The sequence below is a fragment of the Vidua chalybeata genome, chromosome 7 (assembly GCF_026979565.1).
Source record: "Vidua chalybeata isolate OUT-0048 chromosome 7, bVidCha1 merged haplotype, whole genome shotgun sequence".
NCBI classification, from domain to species: Eukaryota; Metazoa; Chordata; class Aves; order Passeriformes; family Viduidae; genus Vidua; species Vidua chalybeata.
Window position 1 is genome coordinate 22,453,516 of NC_071536.1, and position 27,719 is coordinate 22,481,234.

Below are 27,719 nucleotides of genomic sequence, written 5' to 3' on the forward strand. Positions count from 1 at the left end.
ATTGAAAATTATGTTGTCCCATACTCTTAACACATACTTGCATATTCACTGAAGTGTTCTGGCAGAAATAGAAGCTGGAACCCAAACCACTTCACACAGTGCCAAGAACATGCTAGGCACTATGAGCACGATTTTAGAAGGTATTCAGGTACCCAACTCCCACTGGTTTCCAAATTAGTTAAATATTTAAACTGAATAGCTATTCAGAAATGGGACCACGTTTTCCCTTTGTTTCAAGAATTCGTCCTTCATTTTTGGCACTATATTAATAAAAATGGTAATGGTTACTCCTAACCAGTTGAGAGAAAAACTTCAGTAAAACTGATTGTACAGCAGCCTTCTGACAGTGGAACACAGAAGTAACAAATCAGACATTAAATCTATATCGCTTTTGTCATGTATACCTTTACACACAGTTGATTTAAGCACTTCTTTTATATCTACATGGCTTACATCATGTATGGCTTTTCACACAGTTGAGTCAGGCACTTTGTTGGGAATCAAAACCATTCTTGTAAAGTAAGTTGCCAAACACACTTCCTCCAAAATTCCCACCTCCAAATAATGAAGTTATTAGCATACAAACAGACCACCACAATGCAGTTTAGACAGAGCAATTTGAAGCAACAAGATACCTGGTAGCACTTAATGTAACAAAACTTCAGTAATGGATGACCTAAATTAAAATGTGCTGAAATCAGCATATTTTGCTTCAGCTGTATGCATTTGGCAGGTGTTTATTGGAATCACTTTATAAGAGTCTTATCCTACTATTAAAAAAAGTTAGTAGAGAATACCCATAGTAGCTTACATTGTATTAAAAGTAAGCATTAGCAGAACCGGACATTCAGGATCTCTCACAGTTTCAAAACAAATCAAGCCTTCCCTTTGTTTTCAGGAAGTGTTGGATTAAGCTCTTGTCCCATATAAAAAAACAGCATTTAAAAGTCTGCACAAGGAAGTCTAGAAAATAAGTCCTCTGACTCTCCTCAGTCCTGCAGTTTTCCTCTAACAGATATGGGGCTAGAGGCATTCATAGCAGACATCTTTTGAACTGACAGCTAAATTAAAAGCAAGCAAGTGCTGTCATTCACACAGTATGATGGGATATCACATGTAGTAAGTGCCTGCCTCTCACTCCAAGGGACAAAACAATTACAAGAGCCATTGATGTGATGACTGTCTTTTATAGCATGTGATTTGGAGCATTCGTCATAGAATGCCAAAACTGGCGGTGCGTTTTCTTGGTGAAATACTGAGCACCATGTGAACAGACTTGAAAAAGGCAGATGGTAAACAGTGGAAGTACTTCTATGTATGTGTAATTTGCAGTATTTTCAAATATAAAGCAAAGCTTTCAAACAGTTGAATCACAATAAGAGCTTAAGTATGATATTACCAGTTTCAGGTTCTGGCTTTATCTTAAATATACTCAGTTGGTCTGTTTGTTCTCTGGCTAGCATACATATTCGATGACACTCTTCTTTCATGTCCTGGAAAATAGTCTCCAGATTCTCTCTGGAAGATCAAAATTGTAAATTAAAGAGTCAACCAATTCAGCTTGTTGTGACCTTTAATCTAGTCACACACACAAACCAGAGAAAAGCAATAATATAAGCTACTTTTCTTGGATATCTTGTTTCTCAACATATGCATACATATTTTTGTTCTCCTCAGTAAAAGCAAGCAAAAAAAGGAAAAGGAAATGTTGTCAAAGAGTTGTTTAGTCCTATCATACACATATATATTTGAACATAGGAACTGACCCTGCAAGGATCACCCCCAAAAATCCAGCCTTTCAGTTCTTTCAGTCTTTCAGGTATTTTGTGGAAGAGTTTAGCTTTCCCAAGGGTACTGTTTCCACCTCAGTTCTAGGGAAAATAAGATGCTGCCACTATGAACATCTATTCTTTGCTGTCGTTGCCAGTGCATTTCAGGCTGTAGAAGGAACACACAAGCATTTGTTATGGCTCTTTCCTTCTCTGTCTACCTGGAATTTTGGGGAGGAGTTTGTGAACTCATTCCCTCTGGTTTCATACAATATGATATGACTTTTCTTTTTATTCTGAGAGATTTATTGTATTATATCTCTTCCAGAGTATCATATGGGAATCTGATATTTAGTTATCTGCACTGAGAATGGCAAAAATAGTTCATGCTGGTGTGAGTTTATTTCCCCAAAGGCACTGTTATTTAGTTACTGATGCATCCATAAAATTCCACTGTGAAATTTTGATAAACTTGTTGAGTAATTTATATTTTTAAGCAAAATATAATGGATTTTATAAAATGAACTTCAAAGATGAAAAAGTGGAGTTGGATTTATGTTCTCTTTTCCATCTTTTCATCAAAAGATCTCAAAAGGGATTTTTCTTTAATCCAGTGAATTGTTTTCCTTTTTATGGCTTATTCATACAGAATTCTGACTGTGTTCCTACTTCTGTTGTGTTTCTCTTTCTGAAGACACAAATCTCTATTTGTATCTCATTTGAAAAAAAGATCTACAGAAGTAGTTAAAGTTACTACTTTTAATACATTCTGACGATTTTCCAGATGTTTTGATAAATAAGAAATAAAAAAAATTAAAGTTTCTATTCAGAACTTTAAAATATAGCTATGATTAGATGAAGTAGTCTTAATTTGCTAGACATTTGTGATACTATAATCTTACTAGTGTAAGATTACCAGCAATCTTACCAGTCACATACCTCTTTCCAAGAAAACAGTAAAGTAAGAAAGCTATTTGAGAGCAGGGGGACAGAAGACAGGTAAAGGTTTTTCATTTTTTAGATATAAATAAAAAAGACCAGTGTTTCTCACATTACAGTCTTATTTCCTCTCTTTCATATCATAAAAGAGTAGTGAGCTAGACTAAAGATCCATGTGGTTTACCTAGCCTATGTATGGGAGTGGTCAAAAGCAAATGCCTAGGCAAGAGAATAAGAAGAAAGCAAGAAATTCATACTTTCCCTTAATACTTCCCTAATCTCACCTTAGAGAGTCTTCTATTGGACCCAAGCAAAGTTGTTAAAAGTGGCATTACTGGCTATCCTATGAAAAATGCAAACCTAAGACTTTGTTCAATATTTTTCTGAAATTACTGGCAGAAGAAGAAATCTACTGCTTTGACACCTTGGTCATAACAGGGACTTGCTGCCTTCAGCTTACAGATCAACTTGGTTTCAAACTATCTAATTTGGGATGGATCAGGCCAAGAATTTTTTCTTCATGCTGCCTATCAGAGCACTTCCTGGCAACACAGGAGGCTCCTGTGCTGTGCTGCCATCAGTTAATCCATAATGGCTGTACATTCCTGTCCAGAAGATTTAATGCAAGGCAGTTAATGCTTATCCAAACCCCAGCATTAACATCCACTGCCATTTCCCAGAGTTTAACCTCCTGCTGAACCGAGTGGCTATCTTTCTCCCTCCCAGCTTAGCCCTCCACACTTGTAAAGGCCTAGCTATGATTCCACATAGTTGTTGGCTCTATTATCTTCCTGCATTAGCTCTTTGACCTTTGATGCTGCCCCCTCCCAACTCCCTGCCCAGCCAGTTCTTAAAGTAATGCGTAGAAAAGAGGGCAATAGCTGGCCTTACTAAATTGCAGAAAAGCCAAAAGCAAATTTGAAAAATGCTGCAGAAGTATTTACCTTTCAGGTGAAATACCAGAGATCCCTAGAGATAATTCAGGCTTATCTGGAACAACTTTCTTACTTTTCACCTTGAAGTAAAATATGAAAATATTGAGCATGTTAGCATATTAATTTTGCTCTTCACCTTCATATGAATAAAAATGTCACGGGGTCCTTTACCTAGTCCTGTTGAAAGCTCTCAAAGCATTGTCAAAATGACAAAAGCAGTTTGTGTGAAATTGCTAGTTCCTTTTAGGTTAACTTATTAACTCAATGTGGCATTTCTCTGTTCATACTCCCTTGAAAGGGAACTAGTTCTAAGAATATTGCTTGATGGTAATTATTTTCAGTCATGTGTAAGGTAAGATTCTGTCTTTTGTATTAGCTTGTTACCCGGCTATTTTACCTCTTAAAAATCAATTTATTCACTGAAAATTTCAATGAACACATTGGAAGCTAATATGTCAGGAGTTCTAGCAGTTTTTAAAATAAGTTATTAACTTTGACTACCACCGTGTGGTTCATTCCAGTATTACATAGTTTTACATCTGCCAGGCATTAAGGGAAGTTTTCATAATAACCAGTCACTAAGCTGCAGTTCCACTAGAGCTACATTACCAGATGGCCTGAGTAGTTCATATGTGCTCCAAGTCAGACACGAACTTGAGCATGCCTGCCAAATCAGCTGATTTCAAAGATGTCTAAGCTTAGAAATCTGTATAAACTGATCCATTGCCTATAACCACAGGCGTGTCTTACCTGTAAGGCTGAAGTGCAGCTGCAGCTCCTGTAGATGCATTGGAGCTGCCTTACACCCAGCAACACAGGATACAAGTCCTTGCCACAGCAAACGAAGCAATTCTTAGGAGATTTAATAGCAACAAGTTCTGTGTTGCTGTGCTCCTATGCTTACCTGTGTTCACTTTAAATCAGGTAGCTAATATGTGTATACATGGTTAGATTCACATCAATGACTGCACTCCAGCTATCCCACAAGGACAGAATAGCACCCTGGATGCTATTCTGTAACAAAAACAGGGTGGCATAAAAATAAAAAAATCAACTCAGTTTTGGTGAAAACTTCCAACAGAAAATTATAAATCAGAAATGCTAATCTGGAGTTTTGACAAATATGAAAATTTTCAATACATACCATAAAATAATTAACACACCAACTAACCAATAAGTATTTAATGGTGTTTCCTATGTGTTTTGTATAATTTGACCATTTCCTAGTAATTATAGAATGATGAAATTTAAAATAAATTTATTAGAATAATTAGTATGCATTCCAAACATTCAATGTTTGTCTTTTTTACTTTATCTCTACTTGCTTTCTTATCTTACCTCCCTTTTATACGTTGGCATCTGTGTACCCTTTTGTACTTCATTTAATTCTTGCAATTTGCTTTCCAGATTTCTTATTTTATCATCTTGATTGGAAATAATAGATAAAAGCTTCCTTTCCTTTTGATTGCTTTTGTCCTCAAGTTGCTTCAGTTTCATGCTCGCACTGTCTAACTGTTCCTAAAAAATAATTTTAGAAACACCAGTACAATTAATAAGTTTGAGGCTTGTGGAATATCACTATTCCGCAGTCTATAATAAGCTAAATGTAGGTTTTGCATCATAAGGAAGGGTCAGTCTTGTTTATTACGTTAATGATTTTCAATTGATAGTAAAGATCTTCTACCACTACACATAGCTGTAACTCATCATAGGTGATTACTCAAAACAACTGTATTTTCTGAATTTCTGAAAGTTGTATTAGTGTTTATACAAAATGAAGACACTTTCTCGGTTCACTTACTGTATCATTTACATTAACATTTTATGTATAATATTTTCCATATATGATACATAAAATAGTATTTCATTAATTTCAATCTTATACCATTTTGAACATGGTGATAATTCTGCAAATTGAGCAAACCCAAGAACACAATCACACAGTCACAGAATCCCAGAATATCTCCAATTGCAAGGGGCCCATATGGATCAAGTCCAACTCCCTGCTCCTCGCAGGACTACATAAACCTAAATCACCGAACTAAGAGCATTGTCCAGACACTCTTCGAATTCTCAGAGGCTCGGTGCCATGATGGCTTCCCTGGAGAGCCTGTTCCAGTGACCAACAACGGGCTCAGTGAAGGACCCTTTCCTAATGTCCAACCTGAGCTTCCCCTGATGTGGCTTCATTCTGTTGCCTCGTGTCCTGCTGCTGCTCACCAGAGAGGAGAGCAGCACCTCCCCATCCACCGCCACCCTTGAGGGAATCCTCAACTGCGATGAGGTCACCCCTGAGCCTTCTCTTTTCCAGGCCCAACAAACAAGTGACCTCAGCTGCTCCTCCTAATTCTTGTCTTCAAAACTTTTCACCATCTTGGTCACCCTCCTCTGGACACGCTCTAATAGTTTGATGTCTTTTCTGTGGCACCCAAAACTGCACACAGGGCTCGAGGTGGGGCTACAGCATTGCAGAGCAGAGTGGGACAACCCCATCCCTTGCCTGGCTGGCAATGCTGTGCCTGATGGCCCCCAGGGCAGTTGGCCCTTTTGGCTGCCAAGGCACACTGTTGACTCCTATCAACTTGCCATCAACCCAAACTGCAGGTCTCTTTCTGTAGAGCTGCTCTCTAGCCTCTCATCCTCCAATCTTTATGTATAACCATGATTGTATTGCAGATATTTCAGTCCTATAAAGATTTGTGGAATAAAAAGCCCTGGCTGCTCTCACTTGTATGATCCATTTAGTAATTCATGGAACTTTTAACTATGTGGGATTTTTGTGGAATAAAGAAGAAAAAAACAAATAATTTTTTAATATGCTCAAAGATAGTAGTTGCAAAAATCTTCAAGAAACAACCAACATTTAAAACCTGCTACTATGAAAACCTTATAGCTGTTAAGTTTATGAAATCTAGGGAACTGTATCAAGTGTCACAGAAAATGTCCCCAAGCCCCATGATTATCTCTGCAAGAGAAGTAAGCCCCAAGGGTTAACACTTAAAGAAGAATGTAAGTGAAATGCAGTTAAATAGTCTGTAGACAGGTAGGGTAAGATGAAGAGGAAAGGAGCAACTAAGTGCTTTTTCAAGATATTTTGTTTTATTTTCAAATGGAACTTATGTAGGGTGAGGGTGTGCATTTGGAGATCAGGAAGGTAGGGGCTACCCCACTAGACAAAGACACCCATGCAGGGATAGGTCCAGAGCTGCTTTACCAAGACACCAGCTGGCTAAGTGTGGATGTGTGTACATGCAGCTGACACAACTGTTTAGCCTCAAAAAGTTATACTAGCTATATAAAAAAGAAAAACCTGCAGAAAAAATAGCTATGAAGGCATTGGTTTATAGTCTCAATTGCAACTTTGAATAGCAAATCTACAGTAAGAGCTTCAATGCAACTCCAGACTTGGGTGGCATCTTAAAGATCCAGATTAAGCCTCTTCAGCTCAGTGACTTCAAAATATTGTCTAAAAAAGGCATGTTTCAATCCCAGCAAAAATCCTTAATCCTAACTTTGCATTTCTGACAAGTCAAATTCAATTTCCCATTTAAATATAAGGTAAGGGGATACAGCTTTTTCTGTTTTCCTTCATCATTATTTGCTGTTAATCCAAACACCTAGGAAAAAGCTTTCATCAAAGGTAACACTTGCCCTTGAGGAACAATTGTATCTTAAGGACAGTAAAATAACTTACTGAACCTGTGATACAGCATAATATATCTCTTTGAGACTATTACAGCTCCAATTCACGTGTGGCTTTCAAAGGCCCTCTGATAACTGGAGACCCTGCAGTAATGGCCAGTAGCTCTCCTCCATTTCTCCTACATCTTCAGGAAGTGAGGAAAAGATTTAAGCAAGCACTGAAAAAAGCCACATGAGAAGAGCCATGCAACAGTTAAAGTGAAGACATATCAGTACATACTGATGGAAATCATCATTCTTGAGCACAATCAGGATACCAGGAAAAACACTGGAGAAACAATTACACCTTTTGGGATCTTTCAATAATACAACCCTTCACAGTTTGATGATCTTAAGAGTTTCCAATACTGTGCCTGGTGGTTTGCAATTATCTGGTAATAACCCTTCTAAACTGACTAAAGATTACAAAGCTAATGCTTGATAAACTTCATAAACTTTATAAATACGTCACACAGGTCATACCTGCTCAGTTAAGTACGTGGCAACACAATGGATCTTTTAAGCACGCTGGTATTAGCTGTCAGCAAAGTGGTCATATATGTATTATGAACAGATCAGTATCTTTTTTTTTTTTTGCAGAGACTTTATAGGATCAGAGGATAACTGAAATTGGAAGGGACTTCCAGGATTCTCTAATTTCTAATCAAATCAGGGTCAGTTACAATATCTGATCAGGTTACTCATTTTGGCCTTGAATTTCCCAAGGATGAAGACTGCACTTTTCCCATGTCTGTCCTCATGGTGAAATATTTTCCCCTATGTTCAGTTTAACCTTTCCTGTTCCATCTTCCCATTGTCTCTTATCCTCCTGCCCCTTATCCACTGATGCCTTAAGTTTTAACTTTCATATTTTCCAGATTCTGCACTGCATTAGTATTTAACTCTGAACTTCATATAAAGTATTAACAAGTTCTCTTCACAGTTTCATTAGACTAAACAATCTTTTTCCAGCCTGAGAACCAAGGACACCGTTGCAGCTTCAGGCCCAAAAAGTGTAAACAATGGCAAATTGAGGAGAGCAATCTGGGAGGATGGGACTTCATAACCTGAAGCTGTAATTGGACAATTAACCCCAGTATGTAAATGGACCAAAACTTAAAAAAGTGCGAAAACTCGTGGTTGGGGTCCATCTTGAGTGGAGCCATGGCTGGGCTCTTGTACTGCCCAAGGTGTGTCCTTTAAAGGCCTTTTAATAAATACCTACTTTATTCCCTTTATTCCTTTAACACTGTCTAGCCTCTGTTCTAGGCAGCCTCTCTAGGCATCAGCAACACCATTAAGAGCCTGGCTCCATCTGCCTGATAACCTGAATGTAGGTATTGGAACGCTATTAGCTTTCCCTGATGCCACTTTTCCTCCAGGTTGGACAAGAGCAGTTTTTGCACCTTCTCATGGGATATGTACTCCAGCCCCCAGTTAGCTCAGTGGGGCTTCTGCTGAACTCACTGCAGTTTGTCAATGTTTTTCCTGTACTGGAGGTCCCTAAGCCCAATGTAGCATTCCAGATGCAGTCCAATGAACAGTGAATAGAGGGAGATACTTCCCTGGCTGTGCTAGCTGTGCTTCTGTTAATACAGCACAGGGAGCTGTTGCCCTTCTTTTCTGTAAGGACATGCTGCTGGCTCATGCTCAGCTTGCTGTCTAACAAGATCCCAGCTCTTTTCCAGCTCCACAGCCAGTCAGCCCCCAGACTGCACTGCAGCAAAGGCAGGTCCCTTTATTTTTCCCTGAAGTGTGCTATAAAGGCCGGTTTCAGTGGCGTCCTAAAACTAACAAATGGTCAGGTAGTTTCAAGGAAAAACACAATTCAACTGATGAACTGTAAGTGGTCTCAAGGAATATTAACTGTGACTTTTAACAGTTTCCCCACAAACTCTTCTCTGTTATTGGGCACAGAGAGATTAAACAGATGAAGCAATAAGAGAAAAGGCTATCAGAATCAGAATTTCTTACATTAGAGCCTAATCTTACTGCATACATCGTACCAGCAGCAAAGAACAGCTAAAAACACAACATTATCAGCCAGCAAAAAAATCAAGTACAGCTTTCTTTGCATTAAAGATAGGAAACAAAGTGGCACCAGGGAAGCTGGTATGTACTGGAACATGGAAATTCACAAGACTGCAGCAGTAGCTGCTCTTATGTCCTGCACAAAAGAGCTAAACATTTATTGCAGGATGAAGAGTTTTGTATAGCATTTGTATCATTCATTCCTGACACAGAGCTTCTTCCTCCTTTTCATGGCACAAGATGCTCTTGACAAATTCCAGACAGTGTTTAATACTGAGATTCTTGAACCAGCAAAATGGGATCATAAGCACGTTTTCTTGTCACAGGAGTTGACTTTAGCTTCATGTCTTATTAAGTTCACAAGGATCCTCATGTCTGATTGTACAAAAAAGTAGAAGCTTGACATTGTCTCATCTCTAAGGCTTTTGGTTTGCTGCATAGCTTTGGCTCTGAGACAGTGGCTGGATCCCAGTTCTTCCTACTTAATAAAATTTAGCCAGGTCTCAAAACTAGGCAGCAATACAGACACCTTTGGTCTTCTCAAGCAGAGGGGCTGAAAAATTCTGGTAATGTTGATATAGTTGGGAACTGAACACCAAGCCAATCTGGCCCACTTACTTCTTTCAGTGAAAACAAATGTGAACAAAAAAAATCCCACTGTTTTTTATGACACACAGGCAACAGACCTTGACAATAGCATAGAAATACACAGATATGGCCACCTACTAGAAAACAAAGAAAAGCTAGCTCCTCTCTCACTTTAAACCTCTAAAATTCAAGCTCTAATCATGCATCTATTACAATCAATTCAGGATTTCTATTAACTTTACTGCAGGACAGAATACAGTCCACTGAAAAATCCCACTGGACTTAGCAAATGACAGTTTCAAAAGGTTACAATAAACCCAAGCATCTTATGCCACAGGAGAGACTCTGAATTTCAAGGACAATGTAGAGGATAATTGCTGTAGGAAAAATTTATTTGGTTTAGAGCAGATTGTGGATAGAATATGATTAGAAAAATACAGGCTTTCAAATAGAATATTCAAACTTCCAAATTTCAATACCTGAAAAAGCCAATACTTTATTGAATTATGTAAAAGAAAACTATACTGGATCAGTGACAGGATGGTGGATTTTCAGTTTAAGAGACGTCAAAATATGACATCTGGGAAAAAAAAAGTACAAGAAAACAGGAGACATTCATGATCTATCTGTTAATTCCCAGATCTCCTTAGTAATAGTTTCCATCTATTTATTAACTCTCAACAGATGTCTCTTCCACGGAGTTGTCCAATTTTCCCTGGCTTACTGTTTTTTTTTTTTTTTATTCAATAAAATGATAACTTGTGCAGAGACACTGCTGTATGTTTTCACTTGTAGCCACGAATTGCATGGCCAAGACACAGCCAGAGCTAGTACAAGTGTGTGTGCCTGTGCTGTGCTGTCTGGACATTTTTGTATCACTCTTGTCAGATAAGTGCAAGTTTACTAGACACAATAACAAACATTAGGGTCCTCCTTGCATTGGAAGGATGGTGTAAATACATCCATGTGCCTCTGCAGAAGGCAGCCTTTGTCCAGTCAAACATACTTTCTCAAGCTCCATGCTTTTTTCCCAGTTACAGGAACAGAGAATTGCCCAATTTTGCATGGGTTTAAATCTCTACACATCCCCTCTAAAAAGACCTTATTTGAATAGCAATGTCCCTGGGTTTAAATGCACCACCATGCAGACAGACTCATATAGTTCATTCTGCATGGAGGTATTTCAGAAATATTTCTGTTCATGGAATAGAGGAAGCAAAATTCAGGTGAAATACCTGTTGCTGAGAGGTAACTGAAGTAATGGGCTATACAAAACAAATATGCAGATAAAGAAAATAACCTACATTCCATTAGGAAAATAGCTCCAGAAATAATGATTCCAGCTTCTCATGCATTGCCTATAATCTCCTCTAGAGATCACATTATTTCAGTGTTTCCCAATCAGGTGAGCAGGTAACACAGCTTCCTTTCATTCCTTACTCATTATATGACTAAGTTGCTTATAACTGTTGTTCTTTAGTAAGCATTCTGAAAGAAGGCTAACTAGACTTGGTCAGATCTTCATGTGCAACCATAAGATATAATTTTTATCCAGCTCAAGAGAGCAAACTGCAAAAATATGCAAAGATATTCCATCAAAGAATTAACTCTCTAGCTATGCTTTAATCCAAGTAAGTGCAAAGATTAGGAAAGAAATGACATCTTATAATTACAGATTCTATAAAGACTTTATTTTAAATAGAAAAGAAGTGTATAGGAATATTTGCTGACAGTATGTTTAAAATGTTTGCAAAGACTTAGTCTCATATAAGATTCCTTCAGGATAACTAAGCAAGCACCAGTAATTCCATTTTGATCTAATGGAATTGCATTTCTGATAAAAATGTGTTTCTGTGAATTTATCACAATTAATTTGTTTGTAGCTTAGGAAATAAATCCTGAAATTGATTCTTTTTAATTCTAACGTCTGATTTCTCACAAGGGTCATTTTAAGACCCTTACAAAGTCTCTGCTATGGAGCTATGGAGATTCACATTCAAAAGTAAGAGACTTTCTGTTACAAGATAGCTCTCAAAAACCACAGTAAGATGATTTACAATAAGAACAATGCAACTTTGTGCATCTCTGTCACTGTCTTCTCTCAATATGTAAAATCCATTCAAGGCATTTCCCAGCTATTCTGGGCTATTACTTTTTTCTTATTCCTGTTACACTCAATAGGCTGTAATGAAAATCTTAATGTTACTTCAATGAGGAGAGGCAGAAGAGACATCATCTTAACACTGGCTATTTTAAAAACCCAAACAAATCAGTATCTCCAGAGCAATGGGTCATTTATTTCCTGCTCCACCATTTTTTGAGTGCAGATTCTCCATTTCTTGCAAAAATACAGAGACCATTTGCAATGTGAAATGCTCTTGTAAGAAAGAAACAGCCCCTTTTTGGGTTTTGACAAGTTAAGAAATAAATAAGCAACTAAGTTCCTGCTTTATGATCAAAACTGTTCTGGAGAGCTTGATGGCCAAACAGAGATTTCACCAGGAAGGACCAAAGATAATGCTTAGTTCACCTAAACAGGCTGCAGTGGCACAACTTTGTGTGGCACACTTCATGTGTGGCATCTTATCTTCTTTCTGCCAGGGTCGGGATTAATGTGTGAGATGGTATTTCCTGTTCTGTTCAAAGGCACCCATAAAAATCTCACTTGTCTTTTAAGTTCTCAAAGTATAATCCCAGCACAAAAGTGAACTTACTGCAGGTGACATACCTTTAGGAGTTTTTCTCTTTGCTTTGCTATGTTCAGTTCAGACAGCTGCCTGAAAGGTAAGTTGGATGTTTCAATGTCTTCATGCATCAGAATATAAGGATGCGCATTGCCTTAAATTTAAAAAAAAAAAGCCACTAACTATCGCATTTTTCACAGTCAGCTTCTAAGTACAAGCAAAATTAAAAGAAGCTTATATTAATTTATTTATGTTCTTTGAGCAAGCCTTCATATTAAACAAGCAAGAGGTGCTAAATTCTGTGCTTGGATACAATGCAAGACTAAATCGGCAATAAAGAAATGTACATGTACTCTTAGAAATAGAAGTCAGCCACTTTGCTAGTATTTATGAAAACCAGGAGTGTTAGGCTAGTGTGAATAAATATTTAATGAGCATGGCAGATTAACACATGGTTACTTTGACTCTTTTCTCTTATTTGTGTAATACAGTCAAACAGTGAAAAATTATCCATCAATGACTATTTGATCTGAAAGAGAATTACCTGCTTATAACGTTCTGGCTATGCAGTAAGATTAGTATCACAAGACTCATCTAACATAAAAGACATATAATCATAGCATTCACATCTGGAACAACCTGAGATAAACTTATTAAGAGGTAAGTGTAAAAATAATTATGTAATAATTATAAAAAAAATGTCATGAATGATTTGAACCCATATTTTTGTAACTTTTATTGGCTTCAGTGTAAGCAGATTCTACCTCTATAGAAAATCTCACCATTTCTTGCAGAGGATAAAGAGAGACCCCAGAAGTGTTGAAATTTATAAATAGATCTTGAAACGGCACATTTGTGTTAACTCTCACATTCACAGGAAAGTATGATACTCATTTGAAATATGTATATTGTAAAAACTGAAGCAACAAAGTCAGAACTATTCATCAGTGCAACACAGCATAAAAAGCAATCATGTGCAAACTGGAGTACATACCTCTATTAGCATTCAGAGCAGCCAACTGTGATTTCAGTTTTGCAATAATGCTGTTTTGAAGCTCTATCTTTTCCTGCTGTTCACGTATTTGCTGCGTGTAGTTTTCTGTCTGCAAATATAATTTAATTAGCATTAATCTTATTCTATTTTGACTAGGGGTCTCCTGTTTGGCATATAAAAAGCAGCTCTGATTTTTAAAGATAACAGTAGTTGTGGTCATCTGTGTAAAAACCTTTGGCAAGTCCATCTTTGTAGGACTGTACTGATTAGAAAAGGTATTATAGGAAATAACCCCTGAGTTTTAATAACTCAGCTGTGGCAGTTGTAAAGGGTAACTTTAAAGTTAGAATTCCTCATTTACAGATGTAGAATGCATCGGGCTCAAGTTCAAATTTTAATATTCTTCAGAATGCTTGTCAGTTTATCTATAGAAAAAAGTAATTTCCCCCCATATTTTCTAACAAATAATATAAATATAGGCTTTTAAAAAGATAGATTTTAAATGGAAAACATCAACATTGTTTATTCCATACAGCAGATACTCTGTAAACCATTTTGACTGCCTATGAACAGTTTTGTACATTTCTTTGAATGCAGTGGACTAGTTTTTCTAACCTACATAATGGGGCTGGGGAGGAAGGTAAGCAAAAAGCCGCATCCTCTGTCTCCAATATTACAACTCATGCTACAAACAGGCCACACAGACTCCTTTAATAATACTGCTTATATTTCATCAAACTGTAAATTTTGTTAGACAGTCCATTAATTGAATGAATGGCCAGGTGGCAGGAAGATGCTAATATTCAAAACTATTATTTCATTAGCACATGCCTAATGCTGCAGTTACAGCAGTGCTAAAACAAGCAAGAAAACTTGTGAAATCCCAACAAGAAAACTTTCAGGAATGCACTGAATTTTTCTGAAATTAGGAATATGTCTATTACTGAACAGGTCACCACCTGCCACCATCTGGGACAAGACTCAGCATTGTTTTCACATCTATTCATAGTTTAGCCATAGTGCTATCTAATTCTCAAACCTCAGCCACATTTAAATTCTATACCCTCCTACTGTCCGCTGTGTTTGTCTGTAAAGCAGGCAGGAAAAAAATCCACAAGCAAAATTGATTTTAAAAGGCCAGGTAGTAGTTGTACTATGAGGTGATTTTTTGTTGTGTTTAAAAAAAAAAAAAAGTGATCAAAGAGCAGTACACTCCAGCAGCTATAAGAGACCTCACGAAGCAGAAAAATCACTGAGAACCAAATTGAAAATGTACAACAGCAATGTCTTGTCAACACTTCTGTACAGAGCACAGACATGACAGCTAAAACAGACAGAAGAGAAGATGCTTTTGACAGCCAGTGTGCACAAATTATTCCTTGAGTCAGATGGCAGCAACAAGTTACCAACTAGAAGATCTGCATGACAACCAACCATCCATCTGTATCAAACACCATCTGGCCGAGATGACTCTGGCTTCTGTGTGCTTGACATGGCTCCCAGCTCTAGAGACTGGCAAAACAAGTGGCCTATCGGTAACTTAAGTAGTAAACTGTTAACAACAGCATGGTGGACAATCCAACAGTGTGTGGAGGCCACACAGTGAACAGAGGAAGTTACTAGAGTAAAGCACTGTACAAAGGTCATTCAAAAAACAGAGGAGTTTGGTTCAAAAAAAGCAACACAAATAATAAAACCCAAGTAATTTTAGTATCAACTCTTCTTGACAAAATACTTTTGTTCTCTTTTGAAATCACAAAATTCAACTACTGAAAGTTTGATTAGGACAAAGATTTAAACTGATAGTAATCCTTTATCAAAGGTTTTAAATTTTTAATTTCTGAACCAGTGAAAATGCAGAGAGCAATCTGGCAAGCATTTAGTTCACTTAGTACTGATGATCTCACACCTCTCTGGCTTTCTTGCATAGACCTTGGAAGGACTATCTCATCTTGTACTTGTGCCTTGTTTCTTGGTCAGAAGATTCTTTCATGTACTTTTAGATGATTTAGGTGTATTAACTGCCTTTCCTTCAAATAGTTCATAGCTCATCTTAAGAGACAGAATTTAAAAGATCCCTAACATTCTCAAATGTCTTGCCTTTTGTTAATCAGTTGCAATTTCAGTACAAAAATCACACTACTTATGCTTGTTATGTAAAGAAACCTCTACAGATTTACACCAGCACTGCTGCAAGGCTATGAATAGAGACAGACTGCACAGTGGATGATTGCCCACATGACTGACTTGAAATGTGTTTGTTCTGTGATGCCTTGGCTAGTTTCTTTTGCCATGCAAGGAGATAGCAAGATTGGGCCCAGATATCAGAATATTCTCTATTAGATCCTTCCCTGCTTCCAATTCTACTACAGCTCCATAACTTGACATGGAATATGGTTCATCGGCCCCTGAACAAAGTCCCAGCCTACCAGTTCTACTGAGTATCAGAAAGCCCTGTAGCAACAAAATCATTCAAGCCTTCCTGGAACAGAGGTTCCACTCCTGGGCAGAATAGGCATGATAAAAAGACTATGACAAAGCCCAAACCTGATAGCCTTGAAATATGCTGTCCTACCTGAGAAGTTCTAGAAGAATTTAGACTGAACTAATGTTTTCTGCAACAGACTAACTAAAACTTCAAAGGTGCTTCTTACTGGTCAGAATGCCTCCAGAAACTTTCTGTTATTTAATTAAAAAATAAATGTACCCGTTATTTTTAAAAGAGGAATACTTATTCTAGCAACTTTCAGGTACATTTGTCACTAAGATTGTTTAATTTAAGCTATTTATATTAATAATATAAAAATTAATTTTTAAGAATGCAAATTAAATTCCAGAAAGTACTTTGTTAAAGTTAGGTAAATTTTATATAAATCTTTGCTGTATTTACATTAGAAGACTTCATTAGTCTTCCAAAATAGACAATACTTTTCCAACCTTTAAAACTAATAAAAATACAATGTCAAAAGCCAGAAACCCACCTAAATTCAAAGCCTAATGAGTTTCTTTGCAGCATACTGGCATGGTTTCATAATGGCAATTTCCAACTTTAACAGATGCACTAAAGTGTGCATAGCTAAAGTGAAACTGGTATCTACACGTACTACCATCCTCCATGGGAAGGATGGCTTTAAAGATAGAATTCAGATTCCAACACCTACTTTTTGCTGTAGTTCTTTCACAGCATGGTCCCTATCCATGCATGCTTGTCGATAGGCTTCGTAAGCTTTGTTAAGCTGCTCTCCAATGTTTTTGTCCATAATTCCCAATGTTGTTTCATCACTGGAAAGATGGTCAAGTTAACAGGCCTGAAATGTAATCAGAAGGAAAAAGAAAGAACACTTAGAAGCAGCAGTATATAACTAAACATATATATAGCATGACTTGTACCACTGTTGTATTCAACTGATACATGCAGTATGTTTGACCATTAACAGCATAGCTTGAACTATAGCTCTGTTCACCTCAACATTTAATTTCATGTCCAGGGATAGGTTTAAACAAAAGACAAACAAAAGCAGCTTAACTCTTAATCCAATTCTGGATGTATAGAATGTGTAAATGTACCTGTAGTTAAAGTGTTTAAGACTAAGACTTAAAATTGGTGCAGATTAACAGTTACCTGATTTTATGTGATCTCCAAAAGTTTAACGTTTGCAAAATTGCGAAATAAAGACAGCATTAATGACCAAAGCTAAACTCAGCTTTTGGCATTGTGTGGAAAAATCATGCTATGAAAAGCCAGCGTCCAGAGACAGAGGATTCCTGCAACTGTATTCAAATAAAGGGAGGGAGAGTCCCCTGGAGCACACACTCGTGGAGTTTTCTCTCCTTTCAGAGGGCACAGCCTCATTTTATCCTAAACATCCGGCCGTATGTCGCCCTCTTCCTTTCCCCATTGGCTGAGGTACTAGGAAGATACTGCCTTCCCAGACTGCCTCCCACATATCCCCCCTTGAACCTGTCATTTTACCCCAAAGTTCAGAAACTTGGGCTTGTAAGGACCCATTTGTCTGTTTCAGGAGTCAAACTGGGCTGTGCGACAAACCTGCTGCTTGAAGTTGGTAAAGACATTAAGATCCATTTCAAAGATCTTAACACCCATACCCTCACCCATGGAATTGTTTGTAAAGACATTAGCACACATCTTTCTCATCAGCATTAAGAAATAATGAGAAATAATTAGAAATATAAAAACTCAATTAGGTCACACAAACCTATCCTATTCTGTGCTAAATTTGAAAATATCAACACAAGCTACCCTAAGGTAGAATTAAAAAAAAAATTATCTAAAAATCAGTGATACCAACCAGTATGCATTTTCAAGACTTGGAGCTTTTCTATCTATCTATCTATCTAGTATTTAAAGCACTGTGGACTGCCACTATCATCTCTCACTATCTCCTGGGATTATGCATAAACCACAAATACTACGAAAGAAAGTCACATGAGGATAAGCCCGGCAAGAAGAGTATAAGGGTAACTTGCCTTGGACACTGCTCAAAATTATGAAGATTGCAGCTTGAAGATTTTGTTAATGTTTCCTTGCTTTTGAATACATTCCCTATCATAGGGCTTGAATACAGAAATGTGGTCTGACTTTTCTAGAAGGTTCAACGGAGTACTGTATGGACATCACACTTTTTTGTCCTGCAAATTTTATTTTACCGGTATGTTCCTACAGGAAAAGCAATTGTACCTCTGGCATGGCTGTACTTGAATAGCAGCAAAGCAAATTCTTTAACTACTTGGAATTTTTTAGGGATCCTTTGATGTCATAAATGTTACTGAAATCCAAGTTTATAAGTTTTGCAAAGAAGGCCTACAGTGTTTCACATGAAAGGCTTTGTTTGTTTTGACTTGTTTTGTTTTCCTAAACACCGGTAGTGTGTTCAATAGTTTATAATCCCTGACAGCGCATAGTGTCTCAAAGCATTGTTAGTACCACAGGCTACTTTCATTTACCTCCTTCCTCCCCCAAACAGTATCCCTTCAATAAACAGAATATTCATGCTACAACACATATCTGGGGCACACCTTTAACAAAATGGATAGGCTTTCTTTCCTTTTCAGATGAAGGACTGTTCTATGTAGTTCAATGAATAAAATAAGATATCTGCCTTCACGGACAGGTGCTAAACTGCAGAAGGCATTGTTATAGCTGAAAGTGACTGAAAGTGTGTTCTCACAGTCTTTAAACGCTTGTGAAGTTTGCATCAGTATTGATTTTGTACTCTTCTGAAATCCTCCACTGTTAACACCTTACCTAGTAAATGGCATACATATGACATAACTTCAAAAAATGAATGCAATGGGATCTAAGAAACTATGTTCAGCTTCTAATGGAGAGAATAGAGCTCAGCTCCATGTGACTCACAGTTCACAGAAAATGAAAGGTTTTCATTCATGCAAACTCAAACCTCCATTTGAATAGCAATATTTAAAACTTATACCAAATTTCCAGCCTTTTAGTCATTCATTGTGACTGGGAACATTAACAAAGAGTGCTGCTGTCATTTGGACTGATGGTATCAAAAGTAATTGATCCAACAGTCAGAACTATAGCACAGTTATACTTGTTATGGAAAATTAACTTACTGGTAGCTCCCTAAACTTCAGACTCCGTGCAAAGAAAGCTCAGTGAAAGCCATTACTAGTGATACTATAAGATGGCATTTTAACTACAAGAATTGGCCTATATTCGCCCCATACCCTAGACATTCTTCTTTGACCTTACCCTCCCTTTTCTTCCAGCATGAGAAATCTTTCTGTAAACTGTATCAGTCAACCAATCCAGTTTAAAACTAAATACTAAATGTATTTTTGCTGCATTAGTTTTAATGCAGGTCAGAGCCACAGACCACTTCAAACGGCACAATAATACAAGGAAGCCTGCTCAGAGACAGAAATCAGCAATAGGCACACAGAACTCCTGCATTCAACAGCAGCACTGGCTTTGAATTGTAACACGAAGTCAGAGTTGTGTAACATTGTCACAAGTCTGCACTGAGAAGGATAGGCCAGCCTTCCCCATCTCTGGCCGTGCATTTCTGCTGCTTACTGGTACCGCTATCAGTACTTCTATGCTACACAGTTGAGTATGCCAAAGTAGCTCCCTACTTCCTCAAAAAAGCAACAACAAACCCCCTAAAAAAACCAACCTCAAAATTAAAACTGGAGCTAGCTCACTGCAAGGCTGCTGGAGCACTACTACCAGCACAAGGAGGCAGTGGGAACATGCGACTAGCCGTGGGCAGGACTGCCGCAGTCTAGATTTAGATTGGATTAAACTACTCTGTAGTCACACCCAGGGTTGCCTGCTGCTGGAATAAATAACTGCTTCTTATGTTATCTGTCTCATATCCAGAACTCCTTGCAGTCAGAAAAACTGGCTCACTTTCCTGCTTCTCCTCCATAGGCATCAATATTTATCAGGGAATTTGCCAACTGTTCCTTGTCGTTTACCCTTCTCCCTGCATCCAATGAGGAGGAAAAAACTCCCTCCCAAGAGCCCTAATAAAACCCCCCAAAAACCAACAAACCAAAAAACCCCAACCCAAATATCCCCACTATTTTAATCAGTTATGATTAGTTATGCTGTATCCAAGTTGCAGCTGGAACATAATTCAGCTCAAAGCTCACAATCCCGATCTTTAGGAATTTACATTCTGGATATTCATTAGATCCTAAAGACTTTCACAATTATTACCAGCAATATGTAGTTAGCAGAAATGCAGCACTACAATATGCTGCATTTATTCTAACAGAGAGAGAAATAGAGGAAGAGTTTAGTTATAGAGGTTGTCCTGCAAGTCTGAATACCTGTGAGTGCTATGCTGCTGGAGCTATGGCAATGACAACTGGAATTTCATATTTGAGTAAAGATTTTTATACTGGATAACCACTGGGTACAACTAACGTTTTAAGACAAACTTCTAAGTAAACAACAAATGAAACCTGCAGGTTATATTAAAATACTTGCTTAAATTCAGAAACATTTTGCTGATATAGGTAGGTGGTGGGAAGAAAAGAAGTAGTAATATGCATTTTCTTAGTCAAATGCCAAAAAAGCTCCAACACAAAGATTAGCAACATATTTCTGCTGCAATCCCAGCTCACAGCTCACTAGAGTTTTCATACTAGTTTTCATATTGCCTCAAAAACTACTTTAGATTATGAAAGGTTTTAGCTAATCATGTGTATATGTACTTTAATTCATAATACACTTTCCTACCTCTCATAGTTTAATGAGAGATGAGAACACAGGTGCCATCCAACCACAAGTAGTCTACATATTTCTGCTCTCAAAACAGATTTTTCGATTGCTATATTTTCTAAGTTACACTGCCATCATCTTGGGAACTGGAAGTCTGTTGAGGTAATCATTTGTGAGATACTGAGAGCTCATTGAACTTTTTTGTGTTTTGTTTTTTCCCTTAGCTTTTTCTGAGTAGACACAATTCCTGCTTTGCCCGACGGCGGGATGAGCAGGAGCCCCTCATGGCACGGCAGCGTTAGAGCTGGGCAGCCCCTGTGCGCTCAGGGCTCGGGACGGCGAGTCCCGGAGCGCTGGGGCTCGCTCCCCCCGCCGCGCCGCCGCTGCCCGCGGGGGCAGCCGCCTCTTCCTGCTCCTGCGCTCGCCCGCCCGGGCCATCGCCTCCCGGCAGCGAGCCCGCTCATCCCGTCCCCCGATTCCCCGCTCCCGGTGCGCCTCCGCACGCAAACGACGCGGCCCCGGCCCCGCTCCCGAGCCGGGCCGAGGGGGAAGCGGCACCCTCGGGAGCGGGGGGCGGAAGCGCGGCCCGGGATCCCCGGCTCGGGATCCCCTGGTGCGCACTGCGGCCCCGGCCGAGCTCCGCCGCTCCAGCGACAGCGCGAGGAGCGCGTGGTTTCCAAAGCGACTCAGACTTACGAGCGCCTCACGGAGCTCGCGGCCGCTCCCGGCACAGGGCGCTCGCTCCTGCCTGGGCGCCTTAACCCAGGAACCAGAACCGACTTCCTGCCGTGCCTCTCCCCGCCCTGTGACGGGGCGCTGCCCGCGCCGGCCCCGGGTCGGGGCAGGGCAGGGCGGCGGCCACCGGAGCTGCCGGGCTCGCGTAGGGACGGCACCTTCCTTGTCCGCCCCGCGCAAGGATGGGAGCCTGTCCGCTCGCCTCCGGCTGTCGGGCAGTGCCTCTCCTGTCTGGCTGCAGAAGACCGCTCAAGCAACCTCTGTGCTGCCCCCGAAGTCCACAGCCCTTTCCTATTTCTGTCTTTCCATGACTTGGGGTGATTTGTAAATAACAGTAGTTACATTTGTAATATACTTTTCATGCTCAGCGTAGTTTCTCTCTGAAGGGTCTGTTGTAGTTTACTACTGAGGCGTTTCCATGCCTGCGTTTATTTAATGCAGGCGATGAATACTATAGGTAAGATTATAATGGAAACATACGGGTTTAATTTTGCTACTGCTACAAGCCCTTCTCTCTTTAGGTCACGTTACAACTTTTTTTCCTGAAGGTGTGTAGGAGGATGGGAGCTGATGGAAGAACACGAGGCATTTGTATATACTTGCCCAGGATACCGTCACAGAGCCAGCGACAGAGAAGCACTACAGATTTTGAATTCATCTCGGCTGTCTCTGAACCCTAGTGAATATATGCATGCAGCCGAGCTGCGGTGTTTCTTCTAGGGCAGAGCTTTTTGCTTTGCCCACTCATGGATCAGAACTTGCATTCTAGCTATTACAACCTACCTACCCTGGGCGCCTGCCCTTGGAAGCTTGAGGACTGAGCTCAAACATCGCCATAGAAATAGTAGCCAAGTGTTGCTTTCTGTGGTCTTTTGAAGATTATTTTTATTATAATTTATCTTTCCTGTAAAGTCCTTAGCAACTCTTTTGGTCTGTTTTGGCCTGTGCTAAGGCTAAAAAGACTTGCAGACAGATAGGTGAATGAGCCTATAAATATACTTCCTGGTTGGCCATTTTTAAGAACTTCAGGTGAGGTCCTAATGAACTATTAAGATTCAGAGAGAGTTTGCTCTTTTAGCACATTTCCAAGAAAGGGGAATTCAATTTCCTTTTTCAGAGAGAGTGCTTGAGATGTCCAAGTTAAGGTTTCATTAAACAGGGTCTTAAAAAAATAAATTAGGGTATGGGCAAAAAAGGCTATTGTTTATCTTTTAATTCTACATGTTACATTTTTAGTCAGTTTTGGCAAGTAGTTATGCACTTAAAATTATAATGGATATCTCAGCTGAAACATTACCTGCATTTCTTAAATTCAGATCAATAGATGCAATATAATTTAACTTATGCTATATTTAAGAAGGGATAATGTACAGAAAAGTACAAGTGGGTGTCGTCTGATGGTAAGCATGCCTCAACTAAAATTATGGCTACATGAATTCAAATAGCCATAACATGTGTACCACCTCTGAAATACTACCATTGCATGTTAGTTGTTTTAGGGGAAAAAAATTGTTTATTTAATTGTAGGAATGTACTTAATGTAAATTTGCTGTGAAGGTCTCAAACTCAGCAACTCAAAACTGACAACTGTCTACAAACATGACTTTTCAAAGGACATGCATTAATCTCTTAGTGCTTTATCAGTAATATTCTTTCACAGTAAAACATGGGAGAAGCTGGTTTTTCCTCTCTCTTCATTATTTAGTGCCTTCTTTCTTTACATTTCCTCCCCCAATACAATAAGGTATATTTTACAAGCTTTACAGTAACCCGTCTTGATAATCTTAGAGACCTCCAACCTTTGAATAAATTAAATAGAAGAAAAGAAAAATACCCATGAAAATAGTACAAAACCTCTATTTCATAGCTAAATTGATCTCTTATCTTTTAGAGCATTTTCTGCTTTACAGTCAATAATTAAATAACTTTTTGTCCTTTTCTTCCACATCTTGCTTTCTTTTTCTTTGTTTTTTTACTTTCTCCTCTTCTGTCTCTGTATTCCCTTCCCTACAGCTTTTCCAGGAACAGCTTTCTGTATTTCTACCCCACATCAAAATTTCACACTTTTATGTCATTGTCAAGGCAGGATTGCTTTCCTGTATGTAGTCCTCACAAGATAGCTGGAAAGAAGAAGCACATATCAGTGTGTATAAAAATGATTTAGGATTTTAGGAATCTAGTGATCTTAAAAACAGTTGCAAACCACTTATCTGGGCTTTGGGAGTGGTGGCGCAGGGCTTCTTGTTTTTAATATTTTATTTTACTTTGTGTTCAGAGTCAGAGAAAGTTTTACTTTGACTACTTATGTTTAGAAACTTAGAGTGGGGTGTTTTTTTGTCCTTGGTAGGGGGTTTTGTTTGGGTTTTTTTGTTTGTTTGTTTTTTCTTGGTGATTGGGAATTAGCAAGTTGATACTTTTTTCATCGTGAAAATTCGAGTTTGTGCTCAGTGGGTCAAACAGCCTATTTAAATACTTGCATCATCTATATGCAGTTTTCTGGTTTACATTACTTCCAAAATGGTATTTTAACAGCCTGTGCTGATGTGTTAACACTGTGCTCGTTGGTTACACTGCGCTGAGGCCTGGGCAGGAACTCACTGCTTTCGGGAGAGGCTGCTGCTGGAGCAGCTGGCAAAGGGCTGTAGTTCATCAAAGGTTTAATCTGATTCCTTTTTGGGATTCTCTAAGCTTATAAATGCAAATTGGCTTCTACTAGAAAGAGGTTAAAATGTTTGTTGCAAGTTTTTAATGTAGCCATTCATTCCGACGCTAGGTGGCTCACGTCAGATGTTAAACCTTTTCCAGAATTTAGATATTGTGGTCCCAAAGGAGTGTGCTGGGTGCTGGAAGTCTCTGTTGCTCTGGGGTGTTTTCTTTTAATCTGTTGCTGCTTTAACAAAATAAAAAGCATGTTTTGATCTTGAAATGTGTTTCCTGGTCAGAAAATGAGAACTGTGGATTAATTTAGACCAAATGTCGTTGTTCCTTAGTGTAAAGGAAGTTGAGGCTGATTATTTTTTTCCCAACATCAAGAATAGTAGTTAATGAGCCTGTGTAAACCTTAGTATGTAATTTACCTATAGGTTGTAAAAGACAAAATTAGTTTTTGGGTTCCAGAAACTAAAGGCTATTTAATCAAAATGCAGACACATTGATTTGGAGCACTATAAGCAACATAAAAGTAATGTCTTATACTTTTTCAGTGTATCTGAATGCTGAAGCTGATAAATCTAATTTACTCATTGTCTCTGCAAAGTGTAGGAACAAAAAGTTTGGATTTTCTTTTCTCTTCTTTTTGGTAACAGTATAGGCAATCTTTATGTTGCCTGGAGGAGTATCAACAGGATTATGAAATGTGGTTTTGTGCTTCTTATGACTAATATTAGCTGGGAACTTCCACTGAGAAGTACCCCACTGAAGAACTTCCTTAAATGCAACAGCGTGCAGACAGTCATTCTCTGAAACAGAGACTTTAGCAGAGACAGCCTGCAAACCGGTTTTGGACCCAGTGCAGCATTTTTTATTTCTGTAAGTGATGTCAATGGTTTCTAGAGGCTCCCTACCCTGGAGAAAGGCTACCCTGCATGAAAAAGGAGCAGTGCATGAACAGGCAACCCTGTATGCATGGGAACAGTTAACATACAGAGCAACTCTTGGACCAAATATAATACATACTTTTTAATATATTGTGAAGAAAAAACCTGTGATGATAATGACACCAAAAGAAAGTAGCAACAGCTTTAGAAAACAAATGTATTCCTCTATATAGAATATAACCTGTGTTACATATAGAGGGAGTAAAAGATATGGAGTGTAATACTTTGAGAAGAATAGCCAATCCACTGATTCTTAGTTAAGCTTCAAATAAACTTTATTAGACAGACTCTTAAGCTCTGTTTTGTTCTAATTGTGTCTCTCCCCGCTTCCCCTCAAACCACTGAAACTGAGTTCTGTAGAACAATGTAGGGAAAACACCTTGAAAAATTCATGTTCTAGCATGAGTGCCTTTTTGCCATAGAGGCAAATATTCAGGAAATTTAACATATAATCATTAATTCCCTAGATCTGTCAATGTGAAAAAGTGAGATATTTTGGTATCAACTACATTACATAGGCCTTTTTCCTTTGTTCCATGCTAAAATTCATTAAATCTTGATAGCTCATTTGTATAGAACGACATTATATACAATATCTAATATAAGAAAACAGGATTGATAAACAGAGCCTTTGCACTATTTATTAAATGTTTTTTGATACCAAGCCTCTATTTAGGTTTTCAGTGTGGAGTAAGAGTGGAAGAAATCAAGGAAGATGTATTTGAATTGAAACATTTAATTTCTGGAATCTTATGACCTCTTTTCCCTTCTACAAAAAGGGGAGCTCTGTCATGCATCAAGACCACAGATTCCACAGTATTATTTTTGTTTCTGTAGTGTCATAGAATTCCAAAGTTTGGGGAGAAGGAAGAGACAGCTGTTCATGCAAAGTCATTACATTAATGGACCTGTGTTAGTATACCTCTGGAATTTCTTGTCAGAACTGTTCAGGATATGAGTATTTTGGTGTTCAGGGGGAGATTGGACAAGTAAATACTTGAGAGATTCACTGAGGGAAACTAAAGAGACAGGCAGCATCAATCTCAGGAAGTTCTCTGACCTGAAAATAGCTGGCAGCTGGGAGAAGACTCTGAGGAAGTATTACATATGCTTGCCCTGTTCTCATTCTTCTCAGGGCATTGATTTCTAGCCACTGCTGAAGAGAAGATGGGTCTGAACCAATGTGGCATATGTTCTTATGTTAATGACTTCATGCTGATACAAATGTGTAGGAATTTCTCTACATTAAACAATTTCCTGTAAAAGGCTGGATTCTGTAGAAGTATAGGGAACATTACTATTGCAGAAGCTCCAAAAGGTCTTGGAAATTCAAAATTATTCATATTTTGAGAATATCCATTTGAAAGAAGAAACTTTGGGCAAGTGTTTTAAAGATAATCAGTTTTATCTGGTTTATCTCAAAGATGCTCTGTATAATTTGACTGTGTTTCTACTTGAATTATGACGACTAACAGATCAGCTGCATAATATCATTGTAACTGCTCACAAGGCTTAACAGAAGGTATGTCTGCGTAAATACGCAGGTGACCTTCTTCTCCTGTGTAACCTTTTAATAGAACCACTATAACTATAGTGTATACATAACTATATCTGTTTTTTTTTTTTTTTTTGTGATATAGTTGTTCTAACTCCTCGTTTTAATTTTTAAATCTTTGTATAAGTGAAAATGTGGTTTTGTGACTTCAACAAAGCACTTTTCTTGATTTTTACTCACAATCTTCCTATGAGAGTTTGGTGGGTCTGAGGTTGACTACTTAAAGTGGCAAGACAAAACAAGAATCTCAGATTAATGTTTCTGTAAGTCTTAAAATGTACCATTGCAGTGAAGTTCTATAAATGAATAAACAAAAAAAAAAAAAAAAACCAAAAAAAAACCAAAAAAAACCACCAAAAAAAACCAAAACCAAAACCAAACCAAAACAAACAAAAAAAACCCAAACCAAACCAAACCAAAACAAAAACCCAAACCAAAATAAAAATAAAAATAAATAAAATGGACCAGTCATTGAGCAGTCAGGCTGCTCAAGTTTTAACTAAAATTTCTTGATATCTGCATGCACCAAGGAGAAATCAGCAGCTGTGCCTGCTGAATTTTGTGGTAAATCTTTCCCAGCTCTAAGCAAAGAAAGCTTGAAGCCATGTGCAGTGTAGCTCATCATGTGTTGACACTGTGCTGGGTTGAATAAAGTCTCATCATCAGTGAAACTAAGAGGAGTTAGATAATAAAAATTCAGACCAGCTTCTTGGAATGATATTTGTTCTTATCATGCAGTAAACAGGAATATATGTACAAAACATAAGGAGAAAAAATTATTCATTGTGTGTTGTCAGTTCTAATACAGAAATTACATCAATGGTAATAACTCTGACTTTCTGGAAGAGCTGTCACACTTCAAGATTTATTCCCGGTGAAGTAGGGAGAGAAACACATGATCAATGGGTTTGGGTCTTTTTGCATAATTAGTGGCAAAATGCATGTGCACACACACATACACACACACACACTCACTTAGTCTGGCACAGCTTCAGT

The 27,719-nt window shown here is 38.3% G+C and overlaps 1 protein-coding gene across 4 annotated transcripts in view; it reads right to left on the reverse strand.

The window, feature by feature from the left end:
• The window catches only part of TANK (TRAF family member associated NFKB activator), a 30,121-nt gene extending 8,521 nt beyond the window's left edge, over positions 1-21,600 (reverse strand). For 3 of the 4 annotated variants that reach the window (XM_053947225.1, XM_053947224.1, XM_053947226.1), the window contains exons 1-7: positions 21,534-21,600; positions 16,783-16,929; positions 13,622-13,730; positions 12,672-12,781; positions 4,982-5,161; positions 3,653-3,723; positions 1,400-1,518 (exon numbers count right to left, since the gene is read on the reverse strand). In XM_053947225.1, coding sequence (XP_053803200.1) covers positions 1,400-1,518; positions 3,653-3,723; positions 4,982-5,161; positions 12,672-12,781; positions 13,622-13,730; positions 16,783-16,881 — 688 coding nt within the window. In that variant the 5' untranslated portion in view covers positions 16,882-16,929; positions 21,534-21,600. The remainder of the gene's footprint in view (positions 1-1,399; positions 1,519-3,652; positions 3,724-4,981; positions 5,162-12,671; positions 12,782-13,621; positions 13,731-16,782; positions 16,930-21,533) is intronic. The other variant, XM_053947227.1, reaches the window with a different exon arrangement.
• Positions 21,601-27,719: the final 6,119 nt, after the last annotated feature.